The 15,810-nt window shown below is 41.3% G+C and overlaps 1 protein-coding gene across 1 annotated transcript in view; it reads right to left on the reverse strand.

Annotated features, from left to right (window-relative positions):
- Nucleotides 1–15,810, reverse strand: part of vill (villin-like) — a 107,351-nt gene that overhangs the window by 23,924 nt on the left and 67,617 nt on the right. The window contains exons 9-12 of the mRNA XM_060825206.1: nucleotides 12,839–12,937; nucleotides 7,972–8,125; nucleotides 6,839–6,939; nucleotides 3,309–3,446 (exon numbers count right to left, since the gene is read on the reverse strand). Of these exons, the coding sequence (XP_060681189.1) occupies nucleotides 3,309–3,446; nucleotides 6,839–6,939; nucleotides 7,972–8,125; nucleotides 12,839–12,937 (492 nt within the window). The remainder of the gene's footprint in view (nucleotides 1–3,308; nucleotides 3,447–6,838; nucleotides 6,940–7,971; nucleotides 8,126–12,838; nucleotides 12,938–15,810) is intronic.

Below are 15,810 nucleotides of genomic sequence, written 5' to 3' on the forward strand. Positions count from 1 at the left end.
AGCTGCAGAGCTGGGCTGAGAGGTGGCAAATGGAGTTTAATGTGGAAACGTGTGAGGTGATTCACTTTGGAAGGAGTAACAGGAATGCAGAGTACTGGGCTAATGGTAAGATTGTTGGTAATAGAACATAGAACATTACAGCACAGTACAGACCCTTTGGCCCTTGATGTTGCACCGACCTGCAGAACCAATCTGAAGCCCATCTAACCTACAGTATTCCATTCTTGTCCATATGTCTATCCAATGAAATGTAGATTGTGTAGATGAACAGAGAGATCTCGGTGTCCATGTACATAGATCCCTGAAAGTGGCCACCCAGGTTGATAGGGCTGTTAAGAAGGCATACGGTTTGTTAGCTTTTATTAGTAGAGGGAATGAGTTTTGGAGCAATGAGGTCATGCTGAAGCCATACAAAACTCTGGTGTGGCCGCACTTGGAGTATTGTGTACAGTTCTGGTCACTGCAATATAGGAAGGATGCGGAAGCTTTGGAAAGAGTTCAGAGTAGATTTACTAGGATGCTGCCTGGAATGGAGGGTAGGTCTTACAAGAAAAGACTGAGGGACTGGAGGCTGTTTTCATTAGAGAGAATAAGGTTGAGAGGTGACTTAATTGAGACAGGTAAGATAATCAGAGAGTTAGATAGGGTGGACACAGAGCCTTTTTCGTTGGATGGTGATGGCTTTAAATTGAGCGGTGATAGATTTAGGACAGATGTCAGAGATAGTTTCTTTACTCAGAGATTAGTAGGGGGTGTAGAATGGCCTGCCTGCAACAGTAGCAGACTCGCCAACTAAAGGGCATTTAAATGGCCATTGGATAGGCATATGGTTGAAAATGGAATAGTGTAGGTTAGATGGGTTTCAGATTGGTTTCACAGGTCGGCACAACATCGAGGGCCAAAGGGCCTGTACTGTGCTGTTATGTTCTATGTTCTAATTTTGATTAATCTTTGAGTAATTAAATAAGGAGAATTTAGTTTAAGTGACTATGATTTAGAAAGAGCTTTCTAAGGACTGGTGGAACGTTCAATAACAACCTTTAAAAATAAATTGGATAGATAGTTGAAATAGAAATAGGACTATGGTAGGAAAAAGCAGGGGCGTATGTCAAATTGGAAAGCTTTTTGGTACCAATGCGAAACATGGTTAGTAGGATGAATTTATTCAGCCCTTCAAACCTGGTCCACTATCCAGTAAGGTCATAGCTGATCTGAACTCTGACTCAATTCCAGTTTCCTACTTGTCCCCATAACTCTCAATTCTCTTGTAGATCAAATCTCTACCACAGTTGTAAACATAACCCAGCCTTCCCAGGCCTCTTGATAGAGAATTCTATCAAAGATTAATGACTCTGAGGGAAGAACCTACCAACTCCACATTAAGTGGGAGACCCTTTATACGGAAACATTCCCTCCTCATTCTAGATTCCCCATGTGAGGAACCATCCTCTCAATATCCACCTCACCAAGTTCACCAGAATCCTACACTTTCAATGAGAGCACCTCTTTTTCATTGTCTAAACCCTGAAATATTTTGACCTACTTGCCTTTCAACCAGAACTAACTACGGACCTGGTGTCCTCGTTGTTATGTCATTGAATGCTAACATGCAGAAGCACAACACATGCTAACATAAAGGTTAATGGAATGTTAGCCTTTATTGCAAGAGAATTTTAGTACAGGAATATTGAAGGCTGGTTTGAATTGTATGGAGCTTTGTTCAACAGCACCTCTTACCTATTACTGCCATAGAAAGAGTGCAAAGGTTTACCAGACTTTTTCCCAGAATGGTGGGCTATCTGATGAAGAAAGAATCGGCAAACCGTGCCTGTATTTTCTAAAGTTGTGAAGATTGAGAGATGATCTCAATAACACTTACAAAATCCTTAAACAGGATAGATAAGGTAAATACAATCAAGATGTTTCTTAGTTGTCAATAATCATGGAGCATTAGTTAAAAATAAAAGGGAATAGTAATTTGATCCAAGATGCAAATTGTTTTCTTTCCTCAGGGTGTTGTGATCTTTGGAATTCTCTCCTACAGCGGGCTGTGGAAGCTGAGACTTCGAGATTAATTGATTTCTGATGAGCAACGGCATCAAGGGCTATGGAAATAGTGTGGTAGAAGGTATTTAAGTGTTCAATCAGCTACGATTGTACTAAATGGTGGAGAAGGGTCGTCAGGCTGAATGGTCTACTTTTGTTCCCATGTTCCTTCATCCCAGGAGCTAATCAACGAAAATTTGTTTGAACACATTGTGTTTAAAAACATTGTACAAGAAACAGGCCATGCCTGTAGACCTGACTACATTCCCTGACTGATTACTAATGGGAATTGTTACTAATACACCAATTTACAAAGCATCAAGGAGACTCCAAAAATTAAAAGTGGAACCTCAGCGGTTGAGAAAGTTCATACCTTTAAAAACTCTTTAATGCAACTTCTTTATTGATGAAGCTGCCTACTGCACCCCAATATAACTAGCAAATTCAACTTTTTTTTTCAAACTCCTTTTAAATCACAGTTGGCTGTCTAGGCACTGTGATTAAATTAATGTAGGTTTGCTCGCTGAGTTGGAAGGTTCATTTTCAAACGTTTCATCACCATACTAGGTAACATCTTCAGTGAGCCTCTGTATGAAGCACTGCTGATGATTCCTGCTTTCTATTTATATGTTTGGGATGCTTGGGGTTCTTTGGGTTTGTGATGTCATTTCCAGTTCTTTTTCTCAGGAGATGGTCAACCGGGTCCAAGTCAATGTGTTTGTTGATAGAATTCCAGTTGGAATGCCATGATTCTAGGAATCCTCGTGCGTGTCTCTGTTACAAGAATTCCTAGAAGCATGACATCCCAACTGGAACTTTATCAACGAACACATTGACTTTGACCTCATTTACCAACCCCTGAGAAAAAGAACAGGAAATGACATCACCATAGGAAATGACATCACCAACCCAAAGAAACCCAAACATATAAATAGAAAGCAGGAATCAGCAGTGCTTTGTCCGGAGACTCACTGAAAAATGTTACCTAGTATGGTGATGAAACGTCTGAAAATGAACCTTCCAGCTCAGTGAGCAAACCCTCATTCAGAACCTCTACCTGAGTTACAAATGTTCTCAAAACTCGCTAACTGTGATTAAAATTGTTTACTTTGTTGTGATGAACTCATTTACAATTACAATAATAAAACTACAGCAAGTGACTGATTTTCAGCAGATCAAGGAATAATTTTGAAGCAATTTATTTTTGAAAAAAGACCCAAATACACCTCAAGGTGAAGTCATTGTCAAAGAGTGGCTCCTACCTGCCACATGTAGATAATATAAGCAGACTTGTTGTTTTTCATGTATGTGTACAGCACCAAGTAGCAGTCTCCCCCATAGAACTGGCCATAAGTTTTGGGATCCACTGGAACAGGTTCATTACCTTCAATTCTCCATACCTAATCCAGAGAACAGAATACATTGGTTGCCACTTCACATATATCCACTTTTGTTCGATTTCATTCAGTACATTTAGCAACTTCAGTTACTCTACAATAATTCACAACAAAGGAGATGATGGTGGAATGTTAATGTCCCAGATTATTTAAATTGAGGAGCCTAGGAACATAGATGAAAATTCACAGAATGCTGGTGGAATTTAAGTTCAGTTAATGAAATCAAAAATTGAAAGCTAGTCCTAGAACCATAGAATTCCTACAGTGTGGAAACAGGCCCTTCGGCCCAACAAGTTCACATAGACCCTCCGAAGAGTAACCCACCCAGTCCCATTCCCCCACCTATTGTCCTATATTTACTCCTGACTTAATGCACCTAACCTACACATTCCTGCACATTATGGGCAATTTAGCATTGTCAATTCACTTAAACTGCACACCTTTGGATTGTGGGAGGAAACCGGAGCACCCAGAGGAAACCCATGCAGACATGGGAGAGTGTGCAAACTCCACACAGACAGTCACCTAAGGGTGGAATTGAATCTGGATCCCTGGCATTGTGAGGCAGCAGTACGAACTACTGAGCCACTGTGCCTGGTGAAGCTAAGTATGCAACTATCATAGTTTGCTTTTTAAAAATTGTGTGATTTATTACAGGAAGACTTCAGCTATATGGGTAGATTGGAGAAACTGGGACTTGTAGCAGAAAAGATTGAGAGGAGATCTGATAGATGTAATCAAATCATTGAGAGTTTAAACAGAGTGGACACTGAAAAACTGTTTCCAATGGCAGCAAAACTTAGAACCAGAAGGCACAGATTTAAGTTACTTGGCAAAAAAGGTAATGGGGACACTGGGAGCATTTTTTTTCAGGCAGTGAGAGTTTAGGATCTGGAATGCACAATCTAATAGTGTAGTTAACGCAGGTTCAACCATGGATTTCAAGTTGAAATTGGAACACCTAAAGAGCGAAGTTTTAGCCTGGATCTGATGTCAAATGTACAACTTTAAAAATGCTCACTCCACAGTGATACACACTGACAATGGCCTGAACAAGAGTTTAGATTAGAGTGGTGCTGGAAAAGCACAGCAGGTCAGGCAGCATCCGAGGAGCAGGAACATCGACGTTTCAAGCAAAAGCCCTTAATCAGGAATGGGCTTTTGTCCGAAACGTCGATTTTCCTGCTCCTTGGATGCTGCCTGACCTGCTGTGCTCTTCTAGTACCACTCTAATCTAAACTTTGGTTTCCAGCATCTGCAGTCCTCACTTCTGCCTAATGGCCTGAACAATCTGAGAGTCTAACTTGTGCCTCTCAGTGGAAATCCCTTCTAGGAAGGGAGGCAGGGGAGGGGGGCGGGGGAAGCAGGATCCAGAGACTAGGCAGGAAAGCACTAATTAAGGGAAGGGTGCTATGCACTCAGACTGCAAGCCCTGAATAATGGAAACACTATTCTTTCCTGCCTTATCATCAAAGTTGTTTAACATGCACCTTCTCAATTTTATTGCCAGCATATTATGACAGTCTAAGAAGGTTGAGGGCCTTAATTGGGTAACAGTTAGCAGAAAGGTGGCTTAACAACTCCTGATTTACAGGGACTGGTTGGGAATGGGTGAAAATGTGATAGACAAGTCACTGAAATTAGGCTTCCTGCACCAGCCACATCAACTGTTGAAAACAGGTCCAATGGAAGGTGCTGTAAAATCTACTGCTGGAAAAGCGCAGCAGGTCAGGCAGCATCCAAGGAACAGGAGATTCGATGTTTCGGGCATAAGTCCTTCTTCAGGATTCCTGAAGAAGGGCTTATGCCTGAAACGTCGAATCTCCTGTTCCTTGGATGCTGCCTGACCTGCTGCACTTTTCCAGCAACACAGTTTCAGCTCTGATCTCCAGCATCTGCAGACCTCACTTTCTCCTCGCTGTAAAATCTACCCACAGTTATAAAAGCACAACAAAAAGGAACTTCCTAAATTGAGTATATAGAAAGGAGACAAGCTCAATGCCCTGAATGACATCCTTTTCTGCTTAGCCATTCTACAATTTTAGGGTGAATTTCATTCAATGCGTTAGTTTTATTCACTATGCCCTCTGCCTCCATGCATAAATCAATACTTTGGCCCCTAAACTGCCCCAGACTTCCTTTCACCACCATTTATTATTTATATACATATTAAAGACTTCTGGGTATCCTTTCGGTTTGATGCCACTCTCGTTTCATATTCCCACTTTCCTTCTTCTTGCTTTTCCATCTCCTCTCTGGATCTCTATATACAGAATTCAGGTTTGCAATTCTTTTTCTCTATTTAACATCTGTCAAAGCATACTTCTTTTTCCCCTATATCTTAACTTTTATCTCTTTAGTCATTCATGGAGCTCTGGATTTATTTATCCTATCATTCCCTTCACATGAAGTACCTTGATTGACCCCAAATCATCTCTGCCTTGAATGTAGCCCATTGCTCAGCAACCAATTTTCCAGTCAATGTTTGACTCCAATTTATTCGGCCTGGAGTAATTTATAATCCCAGCAAGTTGGTGCTCCCCAGTTAATTATTCTTACTCTGCATTATTATTTGTCTTTTTACATAACCATTCTAAAATTGATATTATGATCACTGTTCTCAAAATGTTCTTTATACATCTGGATACTTACTTGCTAGTTACTAGTTGCTGGCTTATATCGAACAATGTAATTGTACCATTTTTTAAAAAATTAATTCATCAGATGTGGGAATTGCTGACTGCCCTGGCATTTATTGCTTATCCCTAGATGGCTTTGAGAAGGTAGTGATGAGCTACCTCCTTGACCCACTGTAATCCAGTTGGTGCTGGTATACTGCAAGGCGATTAGGGAGGGGTTTCCAGGATTTTGACCTGGTGACACGAAAGGAACGGCAATATATTTCCAAGTCTGGATGATGAGTAGCTTGGAGGGAAACTTGCAGGTGGTGGTTTTCCCATTTTCTTTGTTCTTTAACTCCAGCCAAATCAAGTCTATCTGACCTTTCTGGGACATGAGCACTCTCTCTCCAGTACTGCTATATTTTCCTTAATTGAAATCACAACCCATCCTCCCTTCCTTCTTTCCTGAACATCTCATATCCAGGAGTATGTAATAACCAACCTGTGAGCCTGGTCATTACATTGCTACACAGCAGTCTATGATTATAATTCACCAATCTTATTTTTCACAGAAGAGGCTAAGGGGACGGGGCAGGCATTGTGAGATGGATATAATAGATTGTACGAAGTGCTGGCACATGCACAAAGGGTGGAACAATCCTCCAGCTCTCAGCTGGAATATTCCGATTTGATTGCTGACTAATTAGAGGTATTACTTGGAACAAGTTATCTCGGACATGAGGCAGCACTTAATGTGAACGGGGTTTCACTTACATCCACTGCCCCAGAGGCATCATCCACCATCCTATATTGAGCGGCAAGATCTGGTCTGGCATGCAACGTAGTCACATCGAACTTGGTCTGTTCCACTTTAGCTGTAATGAGGTGATGCAGAGCATGAAACCTTGAAGGAAGAACCTCAATAGAAAGACTTATTTTATTCTACATAGAATATATAACACAGATCATTCAGTCCATGAGGTCCATGCTGGTTTTTAGGCTGCACTCTCACTCCCTCATCTAAATCTATCAGCATAACATTCACTTTCTTTTGCAATCCATTCACTCGTGGAGAATGGACACTTCAATCTGCTGCCTACATGAGGGGAGACAATCAATGATCTTTGAAGGAAATTGAATGGATAGTTGAACAAAATTAACTTATTTTTTTCACTCACTCGTCCATGGGATATAGATGCCAGTGGTGAAGCCAGCATTTATTACACATCTCTGATTGCCCTTTAGAAACTAATGGTGAGCTGCCATTTGGAACCACTGCAGTTCCTGAGGTGTAGGGGAACCTACTAGGCTTTTAGGAAAGATTTTCCAGGATTTTGACTGAGCGTTAATGAAGGAACAACGATGTGGTTCCAAATCACGATGATATGTGGCTTGGAAGGGAACTTGCAGATGTTGATGCTCCCATGCATCTCCTACCCAACTGTACAGTGCTATAGGAATCCAGCTGGAATATGGCAATGACAGGATTGTTCTCCAAAGAACAGATTCAATAGACTGAATGTCCTCCTTTTACGCTAAACGACCTATATGAACAATCAAATGACATAGTTTTAGCATAATTGACAAAAATGCCAAGGAGGTGTTTTTTTTTACAATAACAAACACTTGTAATCCAGAATAGTCTGCCCGAAAGAGTAGTGAAAGTAGATTTAACAGCAACCTTCAAAAGTGAATTGGATAATTACTTAAACGAAGAAAGAAGAAGGAGATCAGATACAAAATGAGCAGAGGAGTGGGACTAACTGGATAGCTCTTCAAAATGCCTAGTACATGGACCAAATGATCTGCCACTGAAGTACTATTCTGTGATTCAGCAGAGGAGTCGTCGTCGGAGATTGTGGAAGATAAGGCAGGGAGAATGCTAAACAACACTTTTGAAAGCTTACCAATCTTGCCTACTGTATATGTCTTGCCCAAGCCTTGCGTTTGCCCTTTGACATTCCATTTCTTGAAGAGCTGTTTGAACATGGCTGATTCAGCACCGTCATTGAGCACCACCACATTAGTACTGGATGGATAATCCTTGGCTTTTATGAATCCCTAGAAGGAGACAGAAAGGAAAGTTGAAGGAGTGGCTTCACCAGAACATGTCACAGCATTATTGCAATTCCAAAAGAAAAGCATATACACTTTTATGTAAAGGATCAGTTGGCCATCATTTGGAACATTGAAAAGTAGTGTTTTCCCTTTGATGAGCTAACGGCTTCTGGCCCCTCATGCTTGAAGGCAGCCCTGTCACGTCTTATCTAAAGATAGTGAAGCCGTTAAGCTTCTTAAATCAATCTCCTGTTCGATTAATTCAGGGTGGACTGCACTTCAATTCCACTTACCTGCCGTGATCAATATCCCTTGATGAATATCATCAAATAAAAGTCTACCTGTTAGGTTGAGTTCCCTGTGACTAAACAGGGAACTAGAATGGAAAAGAGGGCTGAATGGCCTCCTTGTATGCTACATCACAATGTTATTAAGATATACACTGGATTTTGCAGAACATGGTGTACTCAGACTCCATGAAACCTAAGAAACAATGAGCTTTTCGTTTATTTATTCATGAGCTGTAGATGTCACTTCTTGGGCCAGCATTTATTGCCCATCCCTCGTTGCCGTTGAGAAGGTGGTGGTTAACTACCTTCTTGAACTGCAGATGTTCATTCAATATAAGGTACGTCTACAATGCTGTTAGGGTCAGAGTTCCAGGATTTTGAACCAGCAACACTGAAGGAAGTCTGAATGGTATTCCCAAGTCTGAATGGTAAATGGATAGAATGAAATTGTAGCTGGTTTTGTAGTTGAATTCTGTGTCCTTGTACTTGTAGGTGTTAGTGGCCTTGGAAAGGTGCCATCTAAGGAGACTACGTTAAGTTTCTTATCGATGGTACATACTGCTGCTACTGAGCATTGGTGTTGATGGAAGTGAATGTATGTGATCAGGTGGGCTTTATTATCCTGGATGGTACTAAACTTTAGTGTTGTTGGAGCTGCACTCACCAGGCAAGTGACAAGCATTCTACCACACTGCAGACTTGTGGTTGTAGATGGTGGACTAGCTTTGGAAAATCAGGAGCTGCATTATTCAGTATAAAATTCCTAGCATCTGACCTAGTCTCGTGGCCATAGTATTTATGTGGTTAGTCCAATTTAACTTAGAGTCATAGAGATGTACGGCATGGAAACAGACCCTTTGGTCCAACTTGTCCAAGCTGACCAGTTTTATTACATTAATCTAGTCCCATTTGTCAGCATTTGGCCCATATTCAACTAAACCTTTCATATTCATATACCCATCTGGATGCCTTTTAAATGTTGTAATTGTACCAGGCACCAACACCTCCTCCAGCAGCTCATTCATTCACACACCACTAACTGTGTGAAAAAGTTGCCCCTTAGGCCCCTTTTAAATCTGCCCCTCTCACCTTAAACCTTTGCCTTCTACTTTTGAACTGCCCTACTCTAGGGAAAGACTTTGGCTTTTCACCCCGTTCATTCCCCTAGGATTTTATAAGATTCAGCAAGGTCACCCCTTAGCCTCCAACAATCCAGGGAAAATACCCTCAGCCTTGTCAGCTTCACTTCAGGTTAATGCTAACTCCAGGATAGTGGGGAATTCAATAGTGATAATGTCCTTGAATACTCTTATTCAATCTGCTACATGCAAGGGCCATGAGATGACTATTATGAACAGGGAAGCAGACTATTCAGTCTACTGAGTCCATGAGTGTTTACTCTCCAGACATAACAAAGGACTAACTGCATTTTTCTGCACTGTTCCCATTTCAGCATCCTTCACCCACATATACAATCTAATTTCACTTGCAGGATGTTTTATTTGTTCATTTGTGGGATAAGGGTGTTGCTGGTTAGGCCAGAAGTTTTTTTTTACCATTACCACTAGATGGGTTTTACCGACAATAGACAATGGATTCATGGTCATCACTACACTCTTCATTCCAGATGTCTTTTATTGAATTCAAATTCCATCATCAATCATGGCAGGATTCAAACCTGTGTCCCCAGGACATTACATAGGTCTCTGGATTAACAATCGATCAACAATACCATTAGGCCACCACCTTCCCTATATGTGGGTGTCATTGGTAAAGCCAGCATTCCTAATTGCCTTTCCTGTCTGCTAATAACAAGGCCTTTGGTGCATACATGTCTACACAAATGCTTCGCATTACAAGCCATTTCTGGCATCAGGTAAAAAGCTGGAGGTGACCACTCAATTTGCCAGATTGTTCTTAGAAGTCTTGCCAGATCCCCAATGTCATTCAGGAAGAGAATATGATTCCAGTTTTGTACTTTGAAGTTGAGGGTTAAGGTAGAAGTACAAGCCTAGTTGCATAGGCCCTGAAAGTATGTAAGGAAAAGGCCACTCCTGAACAGGCACTCACTATCTAAGTTCACTTGTTTCCAACAGCTGAGGAAGTTATGAATTTGGACAGAGCGATACCTCTCTGTTATTTTACTTACAGTGTGGAAACAGGCCCTTCGGCCCAACAAGTCCACACCGATCCTCAGTGAGCAACCCACCCAGACCCATTCCCCTACATTTACCTCTTCACCGAACACTACGGGCAATTTAGCATGGCCAATTCACCTAACCTGCACATCTTTGGACTGTGTGAGGAAACCAGAGCACCCGGAGGGGTGCCAAGCAGACACGGGGAGAATGTGCAAACTCCACACAGACAGTTGCCTGAGGTGGGAATTGAACCCGGATCTCTGGCATTGTGAGGCAGCAGTGCTAACCACTGTGCTACCGTGGATGGCACCTGCCAGCAGAAGAGGGGCAGGGAAGCTGGGCTGGGTGATTACAGTGGGTTTTAATTGAATTGTGAATGTAATTCTTTGTACATTTAGGATAATCGAGCAAATGTCCAATTGCAGAATTACAGTAAGTGTTAAATATGTACTGTAAGCTTTCGAAGCAGATGGCTTGTTGTGAAAAGGTGAAGGGGCACACTTTGGCTGTTCAGAACCAGAATGATACTGAACATACCCAACCATATCATTTCTGTTTCTTGTCCAGCAAGTTCTCTTCCTTAAGAAACTAATTACCAATCTAGCCCATCTACACCTCCAAGAGCCTCAACTTGGGGAAAGATTCCAAATTTCCATTCTGCTTTGGGTGAAGGAAGGTTTCCCAACATCACTCTTGCCTGAGTCAGGTTGTATACTGAAATCCCACTCTAAAGGTTTGAGGACAAGATCCAGACTGACACTACATTCAGTGTATTACTAATGGAGTGCTACACGGTCATAGGTATCAGCTTCCAATTGACACATTAAACTCAGGTGCCACCTACCTCCGCTTGGGTAGATGTAAGGGACCTCATGATGCTATTTCAAAAATGAGGTGCAGGAGACCTTTGTTGTCATGATCAAAATTTATCCCTCAATCAACATTTTGGAAAACAAATCTTCTGGTTATAATTTCATTGCTGTTTGTGGGACCTGCCTGCTATATTTCCTACATTATTACAGTAACTATGCTTCAGAATTATTTCATTAGCTGCAAATTGTCCCGTAATGTCTTGAAGCTGTGACAAGTGTTGTGGAAGTTTAGGTTCTGAGTTAATCATATCAAGCAAGATGATTCCAGAATCAGTCCCCAGGGACTTTTTGATGTCAGATATGATGTGACCCTTTTGCCCCTTGATTGGGTTGAGTGGAATAAAGGTACTAGGCAGCCTATTGCTTACAATACTTGATCAGAGACCCAGAGATTCTAAGTTCAAGTCTGAGCAATGCAGAAAATTAAATTAAAATTCAATAATTTTGGTTATTTGTAGGCATGTGCTAGGGTTGACCAACTTGCCAGATTGTCATAGAAGCCCAGGCAGATTGTTAATGTCATTCAGGAAGAGAAAATAACTCCAGTTCTGTACTTTGCAGTTAAGGTATCAGCACTTAATACTAGCCTGTGTGGCCTCTACTTCAAAAAGTGGGCCAAAGAATGCCATTTCTGAACGGGCACTTCCTGAACTGACATTTGCATTCTGAGTTCACTCTTTCCCAACAGCTGAAGACGTGGATGTCACCTGCCAGCAGAAGAGGGACACAGAAGCTGGGCTGGGGATTATAGTGGGTCCACAGCAGTAGAAGTTTAGAACTGACAGCAACATTTATTTTTCAGTGAGTTAAATTGAATCTGGCATTCAACATAGGAACAAAGCAGTACCTCATTGGTAATCTAATACAGAGCCTACACCCCTTATTCATTCAATTTTGATAGAAATTGAATATTAGGTGTGCACTATAGTGACCACCAAAATATGATCTCAACCAATGCAACTGATTCTGTCTGTTATATGCCTGTTCCAATTTTCTGTTGCATAAATTTTTCCATTATATTTCCCACTCAAGGAGCTCTCTTCCTAAAAGCTTTGCGGACATACCTACATATCATGGACTGCAGCTGTTCAAGACGGCAGCTTGAACACCACCTTGTCAAGGGCTATTAGAAACAGACAGTAAATGGTAGCCGAGCAAGCAACACCCACATTCCGTGAATGAAACTGAAATTGGATTCTGTTCTATCAATTCTAACTGTTACACACCCCAGCTATTATTTGGTCCTAACAACTCCCATTATGTGCCCCATTCCAATCTTGGAGTTCCTTGATCCCATCCTATATATGGTGATATCCAAGATCCAGTTCCTCCAATTCCACCCACTTGAAGTCTCCCAGGCAAGTCAAATTTTAACTAATCACACAGTCCATTTGAAAGGATGCTTCTACTTACTAGGGCCCTGTTCATCCCTGACCGTTTCTCATTTGTAGTGGCCTTCTTCCCTTTCCAAACAAAGATGATGGAACTGCCTTGATCCAGAATGTAGCAATCCTGCAGAGAGAAAAAAAAAGAGATGAGTTAACAAGACACCAATGGTGAATCCTTGGATGCATAACCTAAGAATCCACATAAATTGCTGAAGAGAATTGATGCCAATTGTTTTCAAACTATCTCAAAACTGAGGGAACGAACATGCACATGAAGTAAGTGACTCTGCAAATGAGATCACTGTCACTGCTTCAAGGTGACAGAATAATTTAAATCCCTCTTTAGTCCTTGGATGAAAGCAGTAAACTGAGGGAAGGCTAACTCCCAGAATATTAGGCAGAAACTGGGAAATGTGGATTTGAGGGCAAACGTCTAGATGTGGGAATCTTTTAAAGGCAGTTAATTTGAGTTTGGAACCAGCATATTCCAGTGAGGATAAGGATGGCAAGATTTGGGAACCTTGGGTGACAAGAAAAATTGAGAGCTTAGTCAAAAGGGAAAAGGAGGTATACGTAAGGTTTAAAAAACTGAGAGCCCTTGAGGAATACAAATATAGCAGGAAAAAAACTCAACAAAGACTTAGGAGCTAAACCGGGCCATGAAATGTCTTTGGCAAACAGGATTAAGGAAAAATTCCTTACATCTCTAAGGTGCAAGAGGGTAGCTATGGAAAGGGTAGATGAATTCAGGAATAAACGAGGGAATTTAGGCATGGAGCCGGAGAAAGTAGGTGAGGTCCTTAACGAATACTTTGGATCAGAATGCACAATGGAGGAGGACATGATGCATAGTGAGTCTTGGGAAGGTTGTGTCGATATTCCAGGGTATGTCAATGTAAAAAAGGTGGTGTTGGGTGTTTTGAAAAGCATTAAGGTGGGCAAGTCCCCAGGATCTGATGGGATCAATCCCAGAATGCTGAGACAGGCACGTAAGGAAATTGCTGGGACTGTGTGTGAAACGTTTATATCCTCTTCAATCACAGGATAGACTTGAGGATAACTAACCTTGCTTGTCTGTTTAAGGAGAACAACAGGGATAATCTGGGAAATTACAGGCTGGTGAGCCTTAATTCAGTGGTAGGGAAATTACTGGAGAAGATTTACTCACATTTGGAATAATATGGAATTACCGGCATTGGCAGCATGACTGTGCAGAAAAGGTCATGCTTCACAAACTTTTTATATGAAATTTAGCAAGGCATTTGACAAGGTCCCTCATTGAGGTGAAAAAAGGTGAAGTCACATGGGATCCACAGTGAGCTGACAAGATGGATACAAAGCTTGCTTAGTCATGGAAGATAGAGTAGTGGTTTAAGGGTGTTTTTCTGATTGGAGATCTGTAAGCAGTGACGTTCCGCAGGGATTACTGCTGAGCTCCCTTTTGCTTATAATATCTATAAATAATTTGGAGGAGAATGTAGGTGGCCTGATTAGCAAGTTTGCAGATGACACAAAGATTGGGGAAGCTGCAGATGGTGAGGAGTATTGCAGAGGACACAGCAGGATAAGCTAGAGACTTGGGCAGAGAAATGGCAGGTGGAGTTTAATCTGGACAAATGTGAGTTAATGCATTTTGGAAGATCTAATGCAGGAAGAAAGTATACAGTAAATGGCAGAAACCTGAGTAGCATCAGCATACAGAGGGATCTAGGTGTATACATCCACAGTTCCCTGAAAGTGGTAACACAAGTGGTCAAGAAGGCATGTGGCATGCTTGCTTTCATTGGTGTTCAGAGTGTAAAAATTGGCAAGTCATATTGCAGCTGTATAGAATTTTAGTTCGGTCACATTTGGAATACTGGGTGCAGTTCTCCACACTTCCTGAAGAATGTGGAGGCTTTGGAGAGGGTACAGAAATGGTTTACCAGGATATTGACTGGTTTAGAGGGTATTAGCTATGAGGAGAGATTGGACTAACTTAGTAAAGGATGAGGGGTAACCTGTTTGAAGTTTACAAAATTACAAGAGGCATGGACAGAATGGATAATCAGTGGGACATAAGTTTAAGATAAAATGGAATAAGTTCAAAGGAGACGTGAGAGAGGCTTATTTTTAACAGATTGTCTGGAATGTGCTGCCAGAGAAGGTGATGGGGTAGGTATGCTAGCAATGTCTAAGAGACATCTTGACAGATACAGTAATATACAGTGAATAGTGGGATATGGATAGTATAGAGGCAAAAGGTTTTTGGTTAAGAAAAGCATCAAGTGTTGGGGCAGTCTTAGTGGGTCAAGGCCTGTTCAAGTGCTGCACTGTTCTTTACCAATAGGACTGAAGTATCTTCAGAGTTCTCTCGCACAAACTAGGGTTGTGGATGTTCAGTCACTAACTATCTTCAAATTTCAGATGGACATTCATTAGCTCTCCTTGGGAATGAAGGGAAAGGGATGTCAGCAGGGTAGTGATGGGAGTCTGAACATCAGCCATGATCATATGGGAAGGAGGAAAAGGTATGATGGGCTGAATGGCTTTTCCTGTTTCTTGCATTCTCCTGCGAGTAGAAAGATTTTTGTCAAAACTCCATGATGATTTCTACAAAATATCCTTTTAATCTTCTCTTCTCCAAAGTGAATAATCATGTGCCTCTCGTATCTCCATTGAACTGAAATGTCTTATCTCTGGCAGAAGTTTAGTAAATCTGCATTGCAAACCAAATTATTTAGAAAACACTTTATAACTAAGTTACATTCAGGTTCCAGGGAGGCAACGTTTCTGTTTCTAGTGTTCTAGAGATAAACCATTTCTTTCCAGCTCTACTGCTTAGCATTACTAAACCGTCAGCAATGTTCTGATGTTTTCCTTAGATTGGAGATCAATCTCCTGAACGGACAATCATTGGCCATAAAGTAAAATTGTATTCCTCATCATTTTCTTTGGAACATTTTTGTGTATTAATTAGCACAATAACCACTTGCCAGAAGACTGGAAAATGGTAAA

The sequence above is a fragment of the Hemiscyllium ocellatum genome, chromosome 5 (assembly GCF_020745735.1).
Source record: "Hemiscyllium ocellatum isolate sHemOce1 chromosome 5, sHemOce1.pat.X.cur, whole genome shotgun sequence".
Classification (NCBI taxonomy): Eukaryota; Metazoa; Chordata; class Chondrichthyes; order Orectolobiformes; family Hemiscylliidae; genus Hemiscyllium; species Hemiscyllium ocellatum.